Source organism: Chelonoidis abingdonii, chromosome 6 (genome assembly GCF_003597395.2).
Source record: "Chelonoidis abingdonii isolate Lonesome George chromosome 6, CheloAbing_2.0, whole genome shotgun sequence".
Lineage (NCBI taxonomy): Eukaryota > Metazoa > Chordata > Testudines > Testudinidae > Chelonoidis > Chelonoidis abingdonii.
The window spans coordinates 90,237,166-90,254,861 of record NC_133774.1 but is presented as its reverse complement, the minus strand read 5'-3'; the positions used below and the strand labels follow the sequence as shown (position 1 = coordinate 90,254,861).

General features: G+C 41.1%; 1 protein-coding gene across 1 annotated transcript in view; it reads left to right on the top strand.

The window, feature by feature from the left end:
- Positions 1-1,421: 1,421 nt before the first annotated feature.
- ERCC6L2 (ERCC excision repair 6 like 2) overlaps positions 1,422-17,696 on the top strand; it is an 81,378-nt gene continuing 65,103 nt past the window's right edge. The window contains exons 1-5 of the mRNA XM_075067212.1: positions 1,422-1,588; positions 2,894-3,101; positions 4,642-4,782; positions 10,085-10,198; positions 14,491-14,610. Of these exons, the coding sequence (XP_074923313.1) occupies positions 1,581-1,588; positions 2,894-3,101; positions 4,642-4,782; positions 10,085-10,198; positions 14,491-14,610 (591 nt within the window). The 5' untranslated portion in view covers positions 1,422-1,580. The remainder of the gene's footprint in view (positions 1,589-2,893; positions 3,102-4,641; positions 4,783-10,084; positions 10,199-14,490; positions 14,611-17,696) is intronic.

Below are 17,696 nucleotides of genomic sequence, written 5' to 3'. Positions count from 1 at the left end.
CCACTTACTCCCTTGAAGGCTGTTCCAGAACTTCACTCCTTTAATGGTTTAAGAAACCTTGTCTAATTTCAAGTCTAAACTTCCTAATTTCCAGTTTTAACCCATTTGTTCTTGGTCTACATTGGTACTAAGCTTAATAATTCCTCTCCCTCCCTAATATTAATCCTCTGATATATTTATAAAGAGCAAGCATATCCCCCTCAACCTTCTTGTGGTTAGACTAAACAAGCAAGCTCTTTGAGTCTCCTTTCATAAGACAGGTTTTCCATCCTCAGCTCATCCTTGTAGCCCGTCTCTGAACTGTTCCAGTTTGATTTCATCTTTCTTAAACATGGGAGACCAGACTGCACACAGTATTCCAGATGAGGCGTCTACAGTGCCTTGTATAATGGTACTAACACCTCCTATTCTTTGCTGGAAATAACCTCGCCTTATGCATCCTAGACTGCACTTAGCTTTTTTAACGGCCATATCACATTGGCGGCTCATAGTCATCCTGTGATTCAACCAATACTCCAAGTCCTTCTCCCTCTGTTGCTTCCAACTGATGTGTCCCCAATTTATAACTAAAATTCTTCTTATTAATCCTAAAAATAACCTTGATCCCCCTGAACCACCCTTCTGGTGCAGGACCCTCAGTTTAGAAATGCTGATCTCTCCGTGGAAATCTGTATAGTACAAGATAAAAACAAACGAAAGACCGGATTTCACAGTCCAAACACGTGATTTCATCGCCATGAGTTTGTTCGGCCCTAGCTATAGTGGGTGGCTCAGCTAGCTGCCAGGTTTTGGAACCAGCCTAATGTCTAGTTGTAGGAAAGTAAAAATAAACTACAATAACAGATGGATGAACGTAATCAAATTTCCTTGTGTGCAAGCTTAAAAACCTTGATTGGTACAAATTCTCTGATGCTTATTTTTTATTGCACAGTTGATGTAGTAATGCTCAAGAAAGGGAGCAGATGCCTCTCAAACTGCAGTTTCAGGATGCTGTCATCTTGAAAACGAGGATTGTTTTTTAAAGAGAAATTTAAAAATCTCTACACCTAAGTCCCATTGTGTATGATGGTAAATCAAATTTTTCTTTCTCCTCAAACATTTATCTTGCATTTATCTGGTGAAGGATCTGAACAAATTGACTATAGTGAAACGGAGTGCACAACGACAGGATTGTAAAATGCATTAAAGTTAGTGAAAAAAAAAGGGTTTGGATATGTTGGTTTTCGTTACAGCATAATATTACGTGTACTCTGTTACATTTGGACTTGTCAGTTGATTTTTTTTTTGTAAGTTGATGCATTTTATTTAATAATCCTTGTTTTAGTCAACAATGTGGGAAGCACAGCTGAATTCGTGTACACTGTTGTGAATTAATGCCAGTGACAGTTACATGTGAAACTGTACTTTCCTCTTGATCCACACTAGAATGGTCAGCTGTCATTCGTAGATGAGCACAGCAGAATCAAGAACCAAAGCACAAAACCCAAAACTATGAACGGCATTTTTAAAAATGTAGTGTTCGTATAGGTCCTTACTGAACCATTTCTTTCAGACAACATGTGGGAAGACCTTATGGTGTCATGGACTGGTAAGTAATAGTTAATTTTTAATGAGAGACTTATCAGAGAAGTGACAGGGTGGTACAGTATGGGTCGCAGTGTTCAGAAAACAGGGCCGTAGTGAGGTTAATCCCATCACTTTCTTATCTTGGACTGGTTCTGCTGGAAGTACATGGGGTTTCCCACCAGGGCACGCCCTCCAAACTATTGGAAATTAACCCTTTCTTTTACATCTAGTCGTTAAATTTAGCTTTGTATCATGGGTCCTCTCTTGTCGTCCATTCACTCTTTGGTACTGGTAAGCAGGGGGAGCGAGTTCTTTTTCTCTTACTTGTTGTACTACCCTCCCTAACTTCCCTCTCTCTCTCTCTCTCCCCCCCCCCCCCAGCCTGTGGTGCCCCTAAGCCACCCCACACATAACAGGATAAGAATAATTATTTAGCTCCTAGTCTCTGGCACTCTGCTTCCTGCTTTGTTTAAAGTGTACAACTCACATTCATGTACCTAGGAGTGTTGTGTGTCCTCATGATGATTAATTATATGTTCATTTCAGTAGTGCCCACAATGTGCTAGATGTTGTGCAAATACATAGGAAGGGACAGTCCCTGCTCAAAAGAGGAAAAAAGACCCCAGCTGAGGGAATGGAAAGTGCAAACAAAGTAGTCTTTTCTTAGTTACAATTTTAAAAATCTTAAATACTGAGCAATTGTGGCTGAGGTGAAATGTCAGGAAGGCGATGAGTTAGTACCAAAGCTTAATGTAAAATCCAAGCAACTAGAACATTGAGATGGTGTTAGACTGGATTACCCAACAGGGAGTATTGCTCAGCAAATGGCTAGTGAGTTTAAGAATTCCTGTTGTTTTCTTTAGATTCAGATTCATTAAACTATTTGATATCTGTATAACCGGATGGAGTTAAATCAGAAAGAATCAAAGTCAATATTTTTAAACCTGGGTGCCTAAACTTTAGGCACCTAAATCCTTAAATAAGCTCCTAAATAATAGTGACCTGATTCATAATGCCTTTCAGCGTCCATGGGACCTCCAGATGCTGAGCTCCTTTGAAGACTGAGTCATTATTACTGAAGAGCCTGTATAGGGATTTACATGCCTAAACTTAGGCTGACAGTGAGTACATGGAAAGGCTGACAGTCTGGAAGTAGAATGATACATTTCTGTTATATATAGGAATCGTATTTATTCATTTCACTGCTGATGATCGATTTAAGATCTGTCAGTGTTAGTCAGGAATATTTCATATGCTTTTAGTCAATGGAAGAGGATATTCTGCATTGATGTTCAGCAAATGACTGCTGTTCTTTTATTTCTTTTAGGGCTATACCCGGACTTTTGGGTAGCAGAACACACTTTAAGAAGGAATTTTCTGATCCGGTAGAGCATGGCCAGAGGCACACCGCAACTAAGAGAGAGCTAGCAACAGGTCGAAAGGCCATGCAGAAGCTAGCAAGAAAAATGTCTGGCTGGTTCCTGAGACGTACTAAGGCTTTTATTAGTGATCAGTTGCCAAAGAAGGAAGACAGAGTAAGAGTGACTGTTTTTACGAAATACTAATAAATATATCATATTTTGGTTGCTATCATATATATCATAGTGTTGTTTTGTATAGTGTATCTAGTAGTTCATGGTTCTGTGATCAGATTTTTCAAGAGTTCAGAGGTCGAGGGCAGTGAGCAAAAATGCACATGCAATAGCATACTTAATTTGTTCACATAATTACTATGACTGCATGTTCAGATTGAGCTATTTGAGCATGGAAATGCCCAGCAGGGCATTTGATTGACCATTAACATGTCCAGATGCTTAATTTATATGCACAGTTGTAATTATGTGTCCAATATCAGCTACACATTTCTGTGTGCAGCCTTGATCTCTTGAAAGCCTGTACAGGATGTGAAGTCTGATAATAAATAAATTAAGGCTTGTTAAAAGCCAGTAACTCTTAGTTCTCCACTTTTTTGGTATTCATTTTAATAGAATACTTGAAAATGTTTATTTTTTTTCCAAGTTAATTGTGACTAATTGTGGCAATTTCTTTAGTGCTGGTATAAACATAATTTAAGAATTCATGCTTTTTTAAATCATAATGACTAGGATGTTTTGATGAATATGAGAATTTATCCAGCCGGCAAGCACAAATACGTTTAATACATTAAACACATTAGCATGCAGCTGTTTTTCTAGATTTTTGTTTTGCCCTTCATACAGCGCTTGTAATAATGTCATCCAAACCGTGTCTTCTAAAGGAAAGATTAACACAAATGTCAGTCAGATGCTTTTCTAAATCTAGCAGGTTTTATTTCTTTTCATTCTCTTGTTAATGTGAGTATATGTTCAAGTTACTGTTGTATTATTATAGCACAGCATGGTGCTGTTGCTATGTGGGTGGCCTAGGTTCAGAAGTGATCTTGGGATTTTGTGTCTCCTGCTGGTTAAGACCAAAGATGTCATGGAGATGCCACCCATGGTCTTTGGGAGGAGGGATAAGAGTTTTGGACACACCACTGTACAGATCCGCCCCTCCCCATTCCTGTGACTCTCAGTATCAATGGCTCCCTTAGATTTGACTGTGTTTTATCTTCCCTGACTGTAGAAGTGTTCTACAATAGTTAGTGCCAAAGGGGAGCGAAAGGAAAAGGCAAATAAACCATTCTGACTAAGTGGGCGAGAACCTTTAGGGCTGGGTCTTTTAAACCTTTCCCTCACCGCCCCTCCGCACCTCCCCAGAAAAGCTTAAAGAAAATGTAATGGAAGTAAAACTGCAGAATGATCAATGTAGTTTGATTTTAATACTGCTAATAGAATTGGTTTAAAAAAAAAAAGTATTAAAATTACCACAGTTACCTGTTGACCATATTTTCACACTTTTCCTCCAGCACATCAGCCTCCAGTTCTTTACTGGGAGCAGAAAAATGCCCTTTTACTACTTTTACATCTACCAGTTTATTTTCCATTTTCTGTAATTTTAGTATTTTGACATTTTTGTTTTATATTTTTATTGTGGTCTTTGTTGTTTTTTCCTGTATGCTGCATACAATTGTATTTTGGGGTTCTATCTTGGCAGATGGTATACTGTTCCCTGACAGAGTTCCAGAAACAAGTATATCAGGCTGTGTTGGCAACAGAAGATGTGAGCTTAGTACTGCGAGCACGGGAGCCCTGTAGTTGCAGCAGTGGCCGTAAAAGGAAGAATTGTTGTTACAAAGTAAGTATTTTCACAGTCTAGATTTCAGGAGTGCAGTAACTTGCATCGCTCCACCTGCTGGTTTGGACAATGTAGCCTGGTCTACACTACGCGTTTAAATTGATTTAAACAGCGTTAAATCGATTTAACGCTGTACCCGTCCACACTACAACGCTCTTTATATCGATATAAAGGGCTCTTTTAAATCGATTTCTGTACTCCTCCCCGACGAGAGGAGTAGCGCTAAAATCGATATAAACATATCGGATTAGGGTTAGTGTGGCCGCAAATCGACGTTACTACTTGCCTCTCGGGCGTCATCCCACAGTGCACTACTGACCGTCTGGACAGCAATCTGAACTTCGGAGCAGTGGGCAGTTAAACAGAAAGGCCTCGTGAACTTTTGAATATTTCCTGTTTGCCTAGCATGGAGCTCTGATCAGCACGGGTGGTCGTAGCTATCCTCTATACCAAATTAGAGCTCCAGCATGGCCTACGGCAGATATTTGTGTCTGACGCGTGATTGGTGGAACAAATCTGTCTATCAGAGCTCCGTTACGGAAGACGAAAGCTCAACAAAGCGTTTGAAAAAATTTCCAGGCTACACAGTGTGCTGCGTGATCTACGTAACGGGAAGCCAAGAGACTCAAATGGACGCTAATGAGGCAGGGGTGTACTGAGGACTCCAGCTATCCTCACAGTCTCACAGCAGTCTCTGAAAAGTAATTGCATTCTTGGCTGAGCCCCAATGCCTGTAGGTTCAAACACATTGTCTAGGCTGGTTCAGGGAATAGCTCCTCAGTTATTCCCCCCCCGCCCCCCACGTGAAAGAAAAGGGAAAGAAATCATTTCTTGACTTCTTTCAATATCACCTCTATGTCTACCGAATGCTGCTGGTAAGATGCTACCGCTGCAGCAGTGAAAGCGCAGTATTCGCTCCTCTCGCCTCTCCGGTGCAGATGGTGCAGTAGGACTGGTAACGGTCCTTATGAACCCGAGTGCTTCAGTGCTTGATAACTGCTCACATACCTAAATGTTGGCCTGAGATGAGGCTGCTGGGGGGGCGCCTGGGTAAAAGCAGGAATGATTCCTGGTCTTCCTAGTAGATGGGACAAGAACGCTGGTAACTGTCTAATCATAGCAACTGGGGGGCTGAGCTTCAACATTCACCCTCCCTTCATGTGTAAAGAAAAGATTCTGTACTGCCTGGACATCACAGCAGTGGGATCCTGGGCTCCTTCCCCACATTCGACCAATTCCCGTTAATGCCCCTGGACTATCATAGCACCGGAGGATCTCCCCTTCATTTTATCTCACTAACAAGTCAGTGTTTCTTATTCCTGCATTCTTTATTACTTCATGACACAAATGGTGGGGACACTGCCACGTGGTAGCCAGGAAGGTTGCGGAGGAGGAACAAGGGTAATGTGTTGCAGGGACACCCTGGTGAATACTGACACAGAGCAGCTGTCTCTCTGATACACTGGTCCTTCAGTACACTGTCCCAATCTAGCAGGATGACTCCATTTCTAGAAACCATAATAAAGGAGGGGTTGACGTCGGATTCATCTCCAGTTTTGCTTTTGCACCCCCGCCGATTCTCAGCCAGGGGCACTCATATGCAGTAGACAGTACAGAGGGGAGAGATAACGTCACTCATTGCCAGTTTACTCCGGCAGATGATGTACAGAGCGACTGGTAACCATCTCTGCTATCATGCAAAAGCAATGAATGTGCTGATGTAGCACTGGAGTATCGCGTCTGTCGCGTACATCCAGTAACACGACGTGACTGTAAAAAAAAAAAAAAAAAGTTGAACGGGCTCCATGTTGCTGTGTATGGCGTCTGCGGAGCGCAAGTCCAGGGAAAAAGGCGCGAAAGTGATGTCTCTGTAGTTTTTCAGGGAGGAGAGGAATGACTGCACAACATTTACCGCGAGTAACCACCCGCGACAAGGACTCTCCTGTGGCCCAGAATTCCATAGGGGCAGGGAGGAACCTGCGGGGAACTTGGATGCTACGGGAAATCGCACCTTAGCAATGGCAAGCGCCCCAGCAAAATCGACTGCTAGCTAGGCGGACCGATGGAGCGGCACCACTGCCGATTACTATGTGGACGCTGCGCCTAGTGTGGCCGCGTGAAATTGAATTTATAATATCTGTTTTATAAAACCGGTTTAATGTAATTCGGAATTATCCCATAGTGTAGACGTACCCTGTGAAGGAGCATGCTTCAGAGAATGACTGTCCCTACTTATTTTACAGGTCTTGTTCCTAATAGATCACCAAAAGAGGGGTTGCAGAGTGGAGCATTCCCCAAAACCACTATTCCCCTAGACGCACAGGCTGTCTCTCACCTTTGCTCACACAACTTTTGTAGCAGTTGAGGGCAGAACAGAAATTCTTTGATTTCTTTTTATATTGGATTAATAATCCAAGGTGAGGGATGAAAGGTTGGTATGTTACTTGGTCATTGCGATTAAATAGCCAGTATTTGCTGATAGTTATGACACGTTAGTGGCTGAGATTCTCACATTCTCTGTCTCTAATTAGGATAAGAGATAGTGGTAGTCACTATTAACAAATGATTATTTCTGCTAAGAAGGGGCTGTCTTAATATGTATGTAACAGTTTGCAAGGGGAAGTGGAACAAAAGATAAATGTATATAAATACACTGGCCACAATCTATTAAACAATAAAAATTTGTTTTGAAAAATAGGGAAATCAATTTAAAGAACAAACCAAGGAAAATATACATTACATACAGGAAAACTATTAAAATACTGAACTTCAGGAAAAAATGCCATTAAGCTCCAGTTATAAATATAAATATAGTGTCAGTTAATTGGAAGTCATGGGGAAGAAACTTTAAAGTTAGATATAGTTTAACTTAACTGCAGAATTTCAAATTAACTCACACTTAACTGTACCCACGGACCTCGTGTGATCTTCCACTCTGTACATCCATTGCACTTTGCATGCAAGGAGAAGATATTCAGAAGGAGGCTTTGATAAGAATTTGTTCTGTCAGTTTAAACTCAAGAACTGCATCCTGGATGGTTACTTCAGCAAACCTGTAACCTTGTCCCTTAAAGTGTCCTGGGAGGGGTGATGCTGCTTATTCTATGGTTACATTTGAAATAAAATCATATAACTTCAGGCCGCTTGTTAACTTAAAAACCTAGACAAAATAAACCAAACTGTTTGAGACACAGGTCATCTGTAAACTATTGATGGAAGTGCTGTGATGGAAGTTGCCTCAAGCTCCACTGGTCTTGCTGTTCCCTGAAGTAGCAGTTACTGAAGACTTCTTGTAGTCTTTTCTCTACTTTTAAATTTATTCTTTTTTATGATTCTCAAAATAATAAACTGCACTCTTTTTGGCTGGTTGGTATTCTTACCAGTCTTTACTTCTCCAATTTAAGCAATGCATTTCTTCTAAATTCCCATGTATTCTATCATTGCATTAAATACTCTGTTGTTTTGTCAACTTCCCTGTTACTTTTAACTTATTGAAGTCTTTCACATTTTCTTCCATGTACTCCCTCACCCTTTATTGTCTAGGCATATCTTTGTCTCCAGGTCACTCAGTTTGCTCTTGACACACACATTTTAAGAGCTATTACAGTCTCCGTTGAGAGCATTATGGACAGCTTCTCTCAACCAATCAAATTTTAAGAATGGAAAAATTTAGACTGGATATAAAGAATAACTTTCTTACTTGAGCTGTATTAGGTTGTGGAATAGCCTTCTTAGAGCTGTGGTAAAACATTAGAAAAGATACAGTAGAGAACAACCTGCATGGGTCAGGGAGATGGACTGAATGACCTATTAGCGCTTTTCCAGCTCTGGCTAATAGCAATAGATTCAAATTATAAGCATACATTTGTAATTACTCTGCGGAAGTTGTCCTGTAATGGAAAATCCATTATTCAAATACACACTTTACAATAATAGTCAAATGAACATATAATACTGGCGAATGACACACTTTTATATAGTGTATTTATTCCTCATGTACATTATAAATGTTTTTCAGCTTGCTTCAGTGTGATGGCCCTATCTATTTTATCTCTTGTTGAAATGCTTTTTACAGTAAGGCAGCTTTTGGATTGTTTTGTTAATACATTTCACATCATGAAGGTATGCTGCTAGTTTTTCATTAATTTTGACATTAGCTCTTTCTATGCTTCTATGTCTCATGATGTTTTGTAGAGAAAAGTGACACTCCATTTCATTCAGTTCGCTAATGACACCTGAAATTACTGGAAGCCCTTGGCCACATCTTGAATGCTTAAGTGTGCAATAGATTGCTATAGAGTAAAATTCTGAAGTTTCCCATGAAATCTAGCAATTTGAGAGAGAGAAGGGAGAAACATGATTGGGCACTAGTTAAAATGTTATGGTATGCATTTAAGAATAATATTGGAAATGGAGTGCAATTGCTAAAGCTATCATTTTTAATATTTGTCAGCTAATGACTTCAGTGATATGCATGGACTGTTATTTTTGGCATGTTTACATGTTTAAAGTCGGTCAGCCATAACCAGGAAAATACAATTATCTGATGTCATTGCTGATGCAGTAGAAAACCTTGCATAAATATTTCAAGTCATTTTAATTATTTTTATTATTATGTTGGTAAAATATTGTTGAGTTTCTTTTCAGAAAGAAAACAATTAGCTGTTGTTGGGTAAGATGCCATTAAAACAGCTGTGGTTTAAATTTGAATTTAAATTGATTGTAACATTTCTGTTTTTCATATGACATATTGCATGGCCTCTTGGTCACCCTAGCTTTCTATAAATTACATGTTCTGTAATATGTAAGAACAAATATAAACAATGTTGTTTTGAAGCAGAGGCGGTGCTAGCAGGAATATTTTTGGAACCCCGTCCCCTCTCCCCCCACCACAACCCATACCTATAATTAATAGGGGGCCCCCTTGAGCTGCTCAGGGCCCTAAGCAATTGCTTAGCTTGCCTATGCCTGACGTCAGCTCCAAAGAAATCTTTTCTGTTAGTACTTTTTGTTACAAAATGCAGGAAAATTGTAGGTATTCTCTGTCGTGCTGCATTTTTAATAAAATCAATAAGGTTCCTTTATTAATCTGTGTAGAAGAGTTTTAAAAAATACTTAGAAATTGCAAATACTCTCTCTGCTGAAAATGGTAGTTCTCATCTTAGAGTTGTAGAACCTTGATTCTGCCAGTTGCCAATAAATATGGTTAGAATATCTATAATTTTTGGATATTTACATTTTTCTAGGTTGTTTGTACTTTTAGGAAGCATTATTGCTTTTTTTGTTTTCTTTGTTTCTACAGACAAATGCCCATGGTGAAACAATGAGGGCACTGTATTTCAGTTACCTGACAATCCTTCGGAAGGTTGCTAATCATACTGCTCTACTACAGACCGAGAACATCAGCAAACATCAGGTTGGTTTGGGTCTCCCTGAAGAGCAAAGTCTTGAAACAAAGGGTGAAACTTTTTAGTGAAAAAGTCTTATTGTAGCAACTAGCTATAATTGTGACTGGCCACTTCTTTTCAACTTTATTTACCTTCATCTCTTTAGCTAGCTAGCTGGAACTGAAGTATTTTGGTTAGTGCTTGGTGTCTGATCCTGTTCCCATAAAATTGGATGACATAACTGCCATTGACTTTTATAGTGCTGGATCGACCCTTATTCAATAGTTTTCAACAGTAGCAGCATTTTTCATTTAGTCATGAGTAATTTTTAAAAAAAATTGAATTCTGGTGATGTTGGGGGAACAGTAATTATTGAGATAAGTAGACATTTTAGTGTTCAAATAATGTCAGAAGCAACTACTTGTAACTTTTTTATTTATCAAAAGAATTTCTCCTGGGTGGGCTTCTTTGTAAAAATAGAAAATATTTTAGGGCATTTGCTTTCCAAAATAATTATGTTCTTTTGAGAGAGCTGAATTGCTTTAAACAGCACAAGAAGAAATACTTTGGTAAAAGTAAGGGCAAGGAGAAGACAGTGTCAGCTTGAATTGTTAGAATGGCAATGGGGAATTTGTGAATCTAAACTGATTTTGGCACAGAGCTATTTTCTTGCAATTCACTTCTTTCCTCAAGTGAAGACAGAGGCAGCAAAGAAATTTTTTTTTTTTAAAGTGTTGCAATATACCTCTAAGCTCGCAAATGAGTAAAAGAGAAAGGGATGTTATCACCTTCATTTAGAGGCCTCGGGGATAAAAGTGCAGAATTCCTGGCTTAATCTGGCAATTTGCTTCCTCAAAAAGGCGATCCCTCATTGAAAAGTGTTACACCTCGCAGTCCAGGACTTTTATACTTATACCTATCACCATAGTAAGTGCTTAAATGTCACTTTAAATATCGTTTCTGTCAGACGTGCTTTGGAAGAATAGTGTTCCTTTTGTTATGACAAAAAAATTAAGAGTTCAAATGGTTTATGGAAATTACAGTATGCTGCAGTGCTTGAAATAGTTACTGGTATATAGTAGGCTAGAATTGCGGTATTATTTAATGGTGAATTCATTTCCCATGATTATTTACTGTATGTGTGCGAGTTGATACCTGTCTGATTACATCTGTACACAAAAGACTGATTTAAAATATTGACAATGAGAGCCAGTAAGCAAACCGGAAAATCTAAGATGGTAGGAAAATTGGGCTCTAGTTCCATCAGTCAGTATTTCTGAGCCTGGACCTGCAAAGTACCTAGCACCCTCACTCCCATTGAACTCAGTATCTCAGGGTATGTCTGCACTACGGGATTATTCCGATTTTACATAAAGTGGTTTTGTAAAACAGATTGTATAAAGTCGAGTGCACGCAGCCACACTAAGCACATTAATTTGATGGTGTGCTTCCATGTACCAAGGCTATCGTCGATTTCTGGAGCGTTGCACTGTGGATAGCTATCCCGTAGCTATCCCATAGTTCCCACAGTCTCCCCCACCCATTGGAATTATGGGTTGAGATCCCAATGCATGTTGGTGCAAAAACAGTGTCACGGGTGATTCTGGGTAAATGTCAGTCAATCCTTCCTCCGTGAAAGCAACTGCAGACAATCATTTCGCGCCCTTTTTCCCTGGATTGCTCTGGCAGACGCCATAGCATGGCAACCATGGAGCCTGTTTTGCCTTTTGTCACTGTCACCGTATGTGTACTGGATGCTGCTGACAGAGGCGGTACTGCAGTGCTACACAGCAGCATTCATTTGCCTGGCAAGGTAGCAGAGATGGTTACCATCCTATTGCCACTGTCTGCATTGTAAATTGGCAATGAGATGACGGTATCAATAATTTTGTACCGTGCAACTGGAAATTGGTGATGACAGTTATCAATCATTTGTACCGTCTGCTGCTGTCAATGGATGCTCCTGGCTGGCCTTGCTGAGGTCGGCTGGGCGCGCATGGAACAAAATGGGAATGACTCGCGTGGGTCATTCCCTTCTTTATGTTTTGTCTAAATAGTCAGTCCTGCTTAGATATGGGGCAAGTCTACTAGAGAGGCAAGAGCACAGCCGCTCCAGGTCAGAGCTCCAGAGATCCCGCAGAAATGATGAGCTGGCATGCCATTCTAGGGGGTGCCCCTGCAGCGACGCCCACCCATTGCTCCCTCCTCCCACACCCCTCCTGGGCTACCGTGCGCAGTGTCCCCACATTTGTGTGATGAAGTAATAAAGAATCAGGAATAAGAAACACTGACTTTTTAGTGAATAAAATGAGGGGAGGAGCCTCCGCTGCTATGATAGTCCAGGCAGGACATTAAAGAGTCGGGGAGAGGAGTGCAGCCTCGCGCTGCTATCCAGCCAGGAGTACAGAATCTTTTCTTTTGACATGAAATGGGGGGGTGGGGCTGATGAGCTCAAGGCTCCAGCTGCTATGATTGATGACGGTTACCCAGCATTTTGTACCGTCTTGCCAGGAATGACAGGGAGTCATTTCCATTTTTACCTGCGCCCCCCAGCCGACCTCACCGAGGCCAGCCAGAAGCTACTCACGGCTGATGATGATGTGTTTCCACCGATGTACCATCTGCCTTAGGGAAAAGGAAGGAAACATGCGCTGTTCTGCTGCAGCGGTCAGCACTCTTAGCCAGCAGCTCATTGCGTAGACATTGAGGTGATATTGCAAAAATGCAAGAAATGAATTTCGTTTCCCCTTTCGTTCACAGGGGGGGGGGGGTGTAACTTGACGAGATATTACCCTGAAACCACCCCCGCCCCCTCCCCGGACCATCGCGGATTTGAGACCCTGTAGGCATTGGGGACTCACCAAGAATGCAATGCTTTCGAGAGACTGCAGGAGGACTGTGAGGATAGCTGGAGTCCTCAGTGACACCCCTCCTCCTCTGCGAGCGTCCATTTGATCTCTATGGCTTGCTCCGTTACGCTTGTCACGCGCACTTCGATGCTGCTGTGGCGTGTCTGTAGCCTGGAGATTTTTCAAAGCTTGTGGCATTTGTCTTCGTAACGAGCCTCTGACTAGACAGTATTTGTTCCACATCACAGCGAGTCAGAGTCCAGTATCTCCCGTATGACGGCATGCTGGAGCTCTCTTTGGATTTGGACTGCATCGCCACCCGTGCTGATCAGAGCTCCGCGCTGGAAACAGGAAATCATTCAAAAGTTCGCGGGTTTCTTGCTCTACCTGGTCAGTGCATCCGAGTTCAGATTGCTTTCCAGAGCGGTCACAGTGGTGCACTGTGGGATACTGCCCGGAGGCCAATACCGTCAGTTTGCGACCACACTAACCTTAATCCGATATGTTTATATCGATTTTAGCGCTACTCCCCTCATCGGGGAGGAGTACAGAAACTGGTTTAAGGAGCCCTTTATATCGATATAAAGGGCCTCGTTGTGTGGACGGATGCACGGTTAAATCTGTTTAATGCTGCTAAATTCGGTATAAACCTGTAGTGTAGACCAGGCCTCAGGATCAGTCTTAATGCCTTATTGTCATCTCCTTCCATTCCTGCCCATTGCTTCCCCCTGCCCGCCCAGTGAAATTGACCTCCCAGTCTGTTTGCCCTCTCCTTTCTGATATTGTTCCTAAAGAATCAACTCTTCTTTGGAGCCAGCAAGAAGTGAGGTTATAGTATAAATACTGATTTTAAAAACCTTTCTTAATCTTCTCTCTGTATTTTTCAGTGTCTTTTTATCTGTCCTTTAGACTGTAAATTCTTTGGGACAGGATATTGGTGTTTTGACCAGCTCCAGCTTTGTGCTAAACAACTAATAAGGGTGGGAGGGGGAGGAAGGGTTTGTGAGGCAGTCTGCTGCCATATCTTCTGTTGTGGCACTTGAGATCAGAAAATTAATGATCCTCATAATCTTGAGAGGTTGGGAACTTCTCCATTAGGGAATGAAAATTTTGTATTGTCTCTTTAATATATGCCAAAGTCCACCATTGGTATTTTTCCAAGTGAGGCAATGCACTTTTATTTTCTTTAATATGGGGGAGAGGACTATCTTGTGTTTTGGGCAGACTCTAGTTACTAGAATTCCCATATTTAACTATGTAGCCTCTTATCCTTTAAGCTAAAACCTCAATTTTTTTTATTCTTCTCAGGTGCTTTTGTACTGAGCACTTTTATAAATTCTAGTATCATCAAGAATGTGTCCTTTTAGCCTGTTTCACTCTTTCACAGATTAATGCTGGACCAAACTATCTCTAATATTGAACTCCATTTTTCTTGTTTGTGATGATCAAATTTTTCTACCTTTTTTTTATAGGAAGGACATATCAAAAGGGTATGCAACCAGGTATTTTCTAAGTTTCCAGATTTTGTCCATCTGAGCAAAGATGCAGCCTTTGAAACAATTTCTGATCCGAAGTACAGTGGGAAAATGAAGGTAAACATATTTTTGAAAAAACTGTGTTACATGATTTTGGAGATTGTAGTATAGATGTGTTAGAAAATTCGCATCTACCATTTATCTAACCACTTTATAACTAATTGTTGTACCTTTTCTGGGTCATGAAAGTTAGAGATATAAAAGACCTAGCTCACCCATACCATTCCGTGGCAATGAAGGATTATTCCCGATTAAAACATTTTCTAGTGCTTTGTCCATTCTACTTCTTTGCAATGGTGGATTCAGTACTTCTCTTGGAAGACCCTGTAGTCAGGAAGCTTCCCTCCATCCCAATAGAAGTCTAAATTTTTACTTTTTATTCCATTACTATAGTTGCTAGTTATATCTTCATAAATAATGTCACCACTTACTAGCATTCAGTCTTTAAATATATCCATTTTTTGTCTCCTAGGTATACATATTAGCTCTTAAGACCTTTCCTCATCAGTCAGTTTTTCTAGCGTTCTGATTGCCTGAGTTACTCTTTTTTGGAATCTTTCTGAAAATGTATTGCCCAGAACTGAACTGATGTCTTATCAAACTAGAGTTGCATGGAAAAGGACCACTACCACCCTCCCCTTGATGCACTTGCCTGTGCAATCCAGAAATGCATTGGCCTTTTTGCAGCTATTTGTGCTGCAAAGTCATCTTGACTATCTATATCTATATTAAAGATGACAACTATCATCCTTAATTCTCTTCAGTGTTACTGCTTCCCAGGGTTCTCCTTTTGTTTGTGCGTCATTGTTTTCAGATTTTTTTTCCAGATTGCTTACATTTTTCTAAGTTGAATCTCATTTTGTTTTCTATGTTTCTAATTTCTCTGGGCTTGTTGAGGTTCTCATCTCCTTTCATTTTAATATCAACTCCGGAATTCATTAGAATACTGATTAATACCTCTTTCAGATGATTAAATCAGTTCTAACTCTGATCCTGAGGGTACCCCTCTGGGTATATCTTCCTGACCTGATAATTTTAATTTATTACCTTTTTGTTTTTCTTCAGGTAGTGTCACTATGGATGCTCCATTTTGAGTGTGTGTGTGCCCTGTGCATTTGGAGATTTTAGGTGGCAGTGCCTATTCAACTTGCGCATGTGCTCTGCTCAGCCTTCTGCTCTTTACCGTAGGTATATACAGCTGTGTGAGCAAACTGCCCTCAGTTCCTTCTCCACCATTTTGCTGGAGATGGAGCCTCAGCAATGTCAGAGTTGAGCTTTCCTTCACTGTAGTTTCTCTCCTCCTATAGTTTCACATAGCTTAGTTAGTTGTAGTAGTGGTAGTTAAAAGGAGTAAGGACCGTTGTCCTTTCAGGTTTTTTCTCATGTGGGGACATTAGATTTCTGGAAAGGTATGCCCATCTCTCACGATTTTAAATGTTGCCTTTCATGCCAGGAGTCTATCCCAGTGAGCTACAGGACCACTCCCAGTGCGTCCATTTGCATGCTTTGGGGAGTCTCACTTTTGGGGAAAGTGTAATTTTTGTCTGGTGTTAAAATCAAGAACCAGAAAGAACTAGGAGATTAAATTTCACCTCCTCATGATGAAGAGCTCCCTCCATTTGTCTTCTCACCCAAGCTATAGAGACATCCCCTACCCTGCCATACATCCGTCTCTGAGTAAGTAGAGCTCCTAAACCATTTCCACACAACTCTCCCATAGAGCATCTAAGAGGAAAACTCAGATACGTTCAAAAAGTCATTAGGGAGCAGAGCTCAGGTTCCCCAGGCAGGGAATCTACCTCAAAGAAACCCTGCTCACGAACTGAGGCTGCTACTTCGGTATCTCCCCTCTACCCTCGCCTCCCCCCAGTTCCTGACTCAGTACCCACAAAGCTGTAGGTCCTCAGGTACCATAAGCAGCACTAACCCCAAAGAATGTAAGGGTTCTAGCTCCAGAAGTTCATTAACATTGTCAGGGGATCGAGGCAACAAAGAGAAGAAGACTACCTCTTCTAAGTCAGTACCAATAGAGTCAGCCAGGCTGTCAGTACCTACCTTTGCAACACTGCAGAAGGTCAGAGTGTCATCTAGTGGACACACCTTGGAGCACGTAAAGCTTGCAGTACTGTCCACTTCCTCTGCCACAGTCATGGCTGCCATCTTGGTCAGTATCACAGGAGTTAAATTTTCATGAGATGTCACAGTGAGAGATGCCTGACACCCCTTTGATAGAGACGACTACTTCTCTAGATATTCACCAAGTACAGATGGCATCACCATCTTTTTCTACTGATGCTCCACTTCTACAAAGCTGCCTTATGAAATATCCCTGTGAGCCAACGGTGACTTCTTCTCTACTTGATACATCTTTGAAAACGGCTTCGTGGTAGCCATTATTTATGTTTGAAGACCTGGGGAGATAGGGACTCTGATGGCAAATCCCACCTTCACATTATTCGCCAGGGACAAGGTCACATTGTGACCACATCCTAAATTCTTACTGAAGGTGTGGTCTGACTTCCACATTAGCCAATCTATTCCTCTTGTAGTTTTTCCCCCTAAACCACACCTGAATAATAAGGATATGGTAGTACATACACTCAGGTGGGCATTAGCTGTTTACTTGGACAGGACTAAGACATTTAGAAAATCTTCCAGGTTGTTTGTGTCTTCTGTGGACAGATCTAATGGATATCCAGTTTCCAAACAAAGATTCTCTAGATGGATTTCAGGCTGCATTACCTTTTTGTTATCAGTCTAATGGTCTCAAACCTCCTTCTAGAGTACTAAACCATTCAGTGGATCTCTTTCTGCTTCAGTAGGCTTTCTTAAGAATGTTTCCATTGCTGAGATCTGTGGAGCTTCAACTTGGGGCCTCCATGCACACCTTTTCTGAACGCTATGCAGTAATTCATGACTTGCTTCCGATGCTGTATCTGGCTCTACTGTACTATCTTTGATCTTGTATCCAACTCAGAAACCCCCCCCCCCCCAACCTCCTTAGAGTGTGCAGCTCAATCCTAAGTGAAATGGAGCACCCATAGGAATAGTACTCAAAGGTTATTTTGCCTGTGCAGTAACTGTGGTTCTTCAAGATGTGTGTCCCTATGGATGCTTCAGTACCCAATCACCTTCCCCTTTGC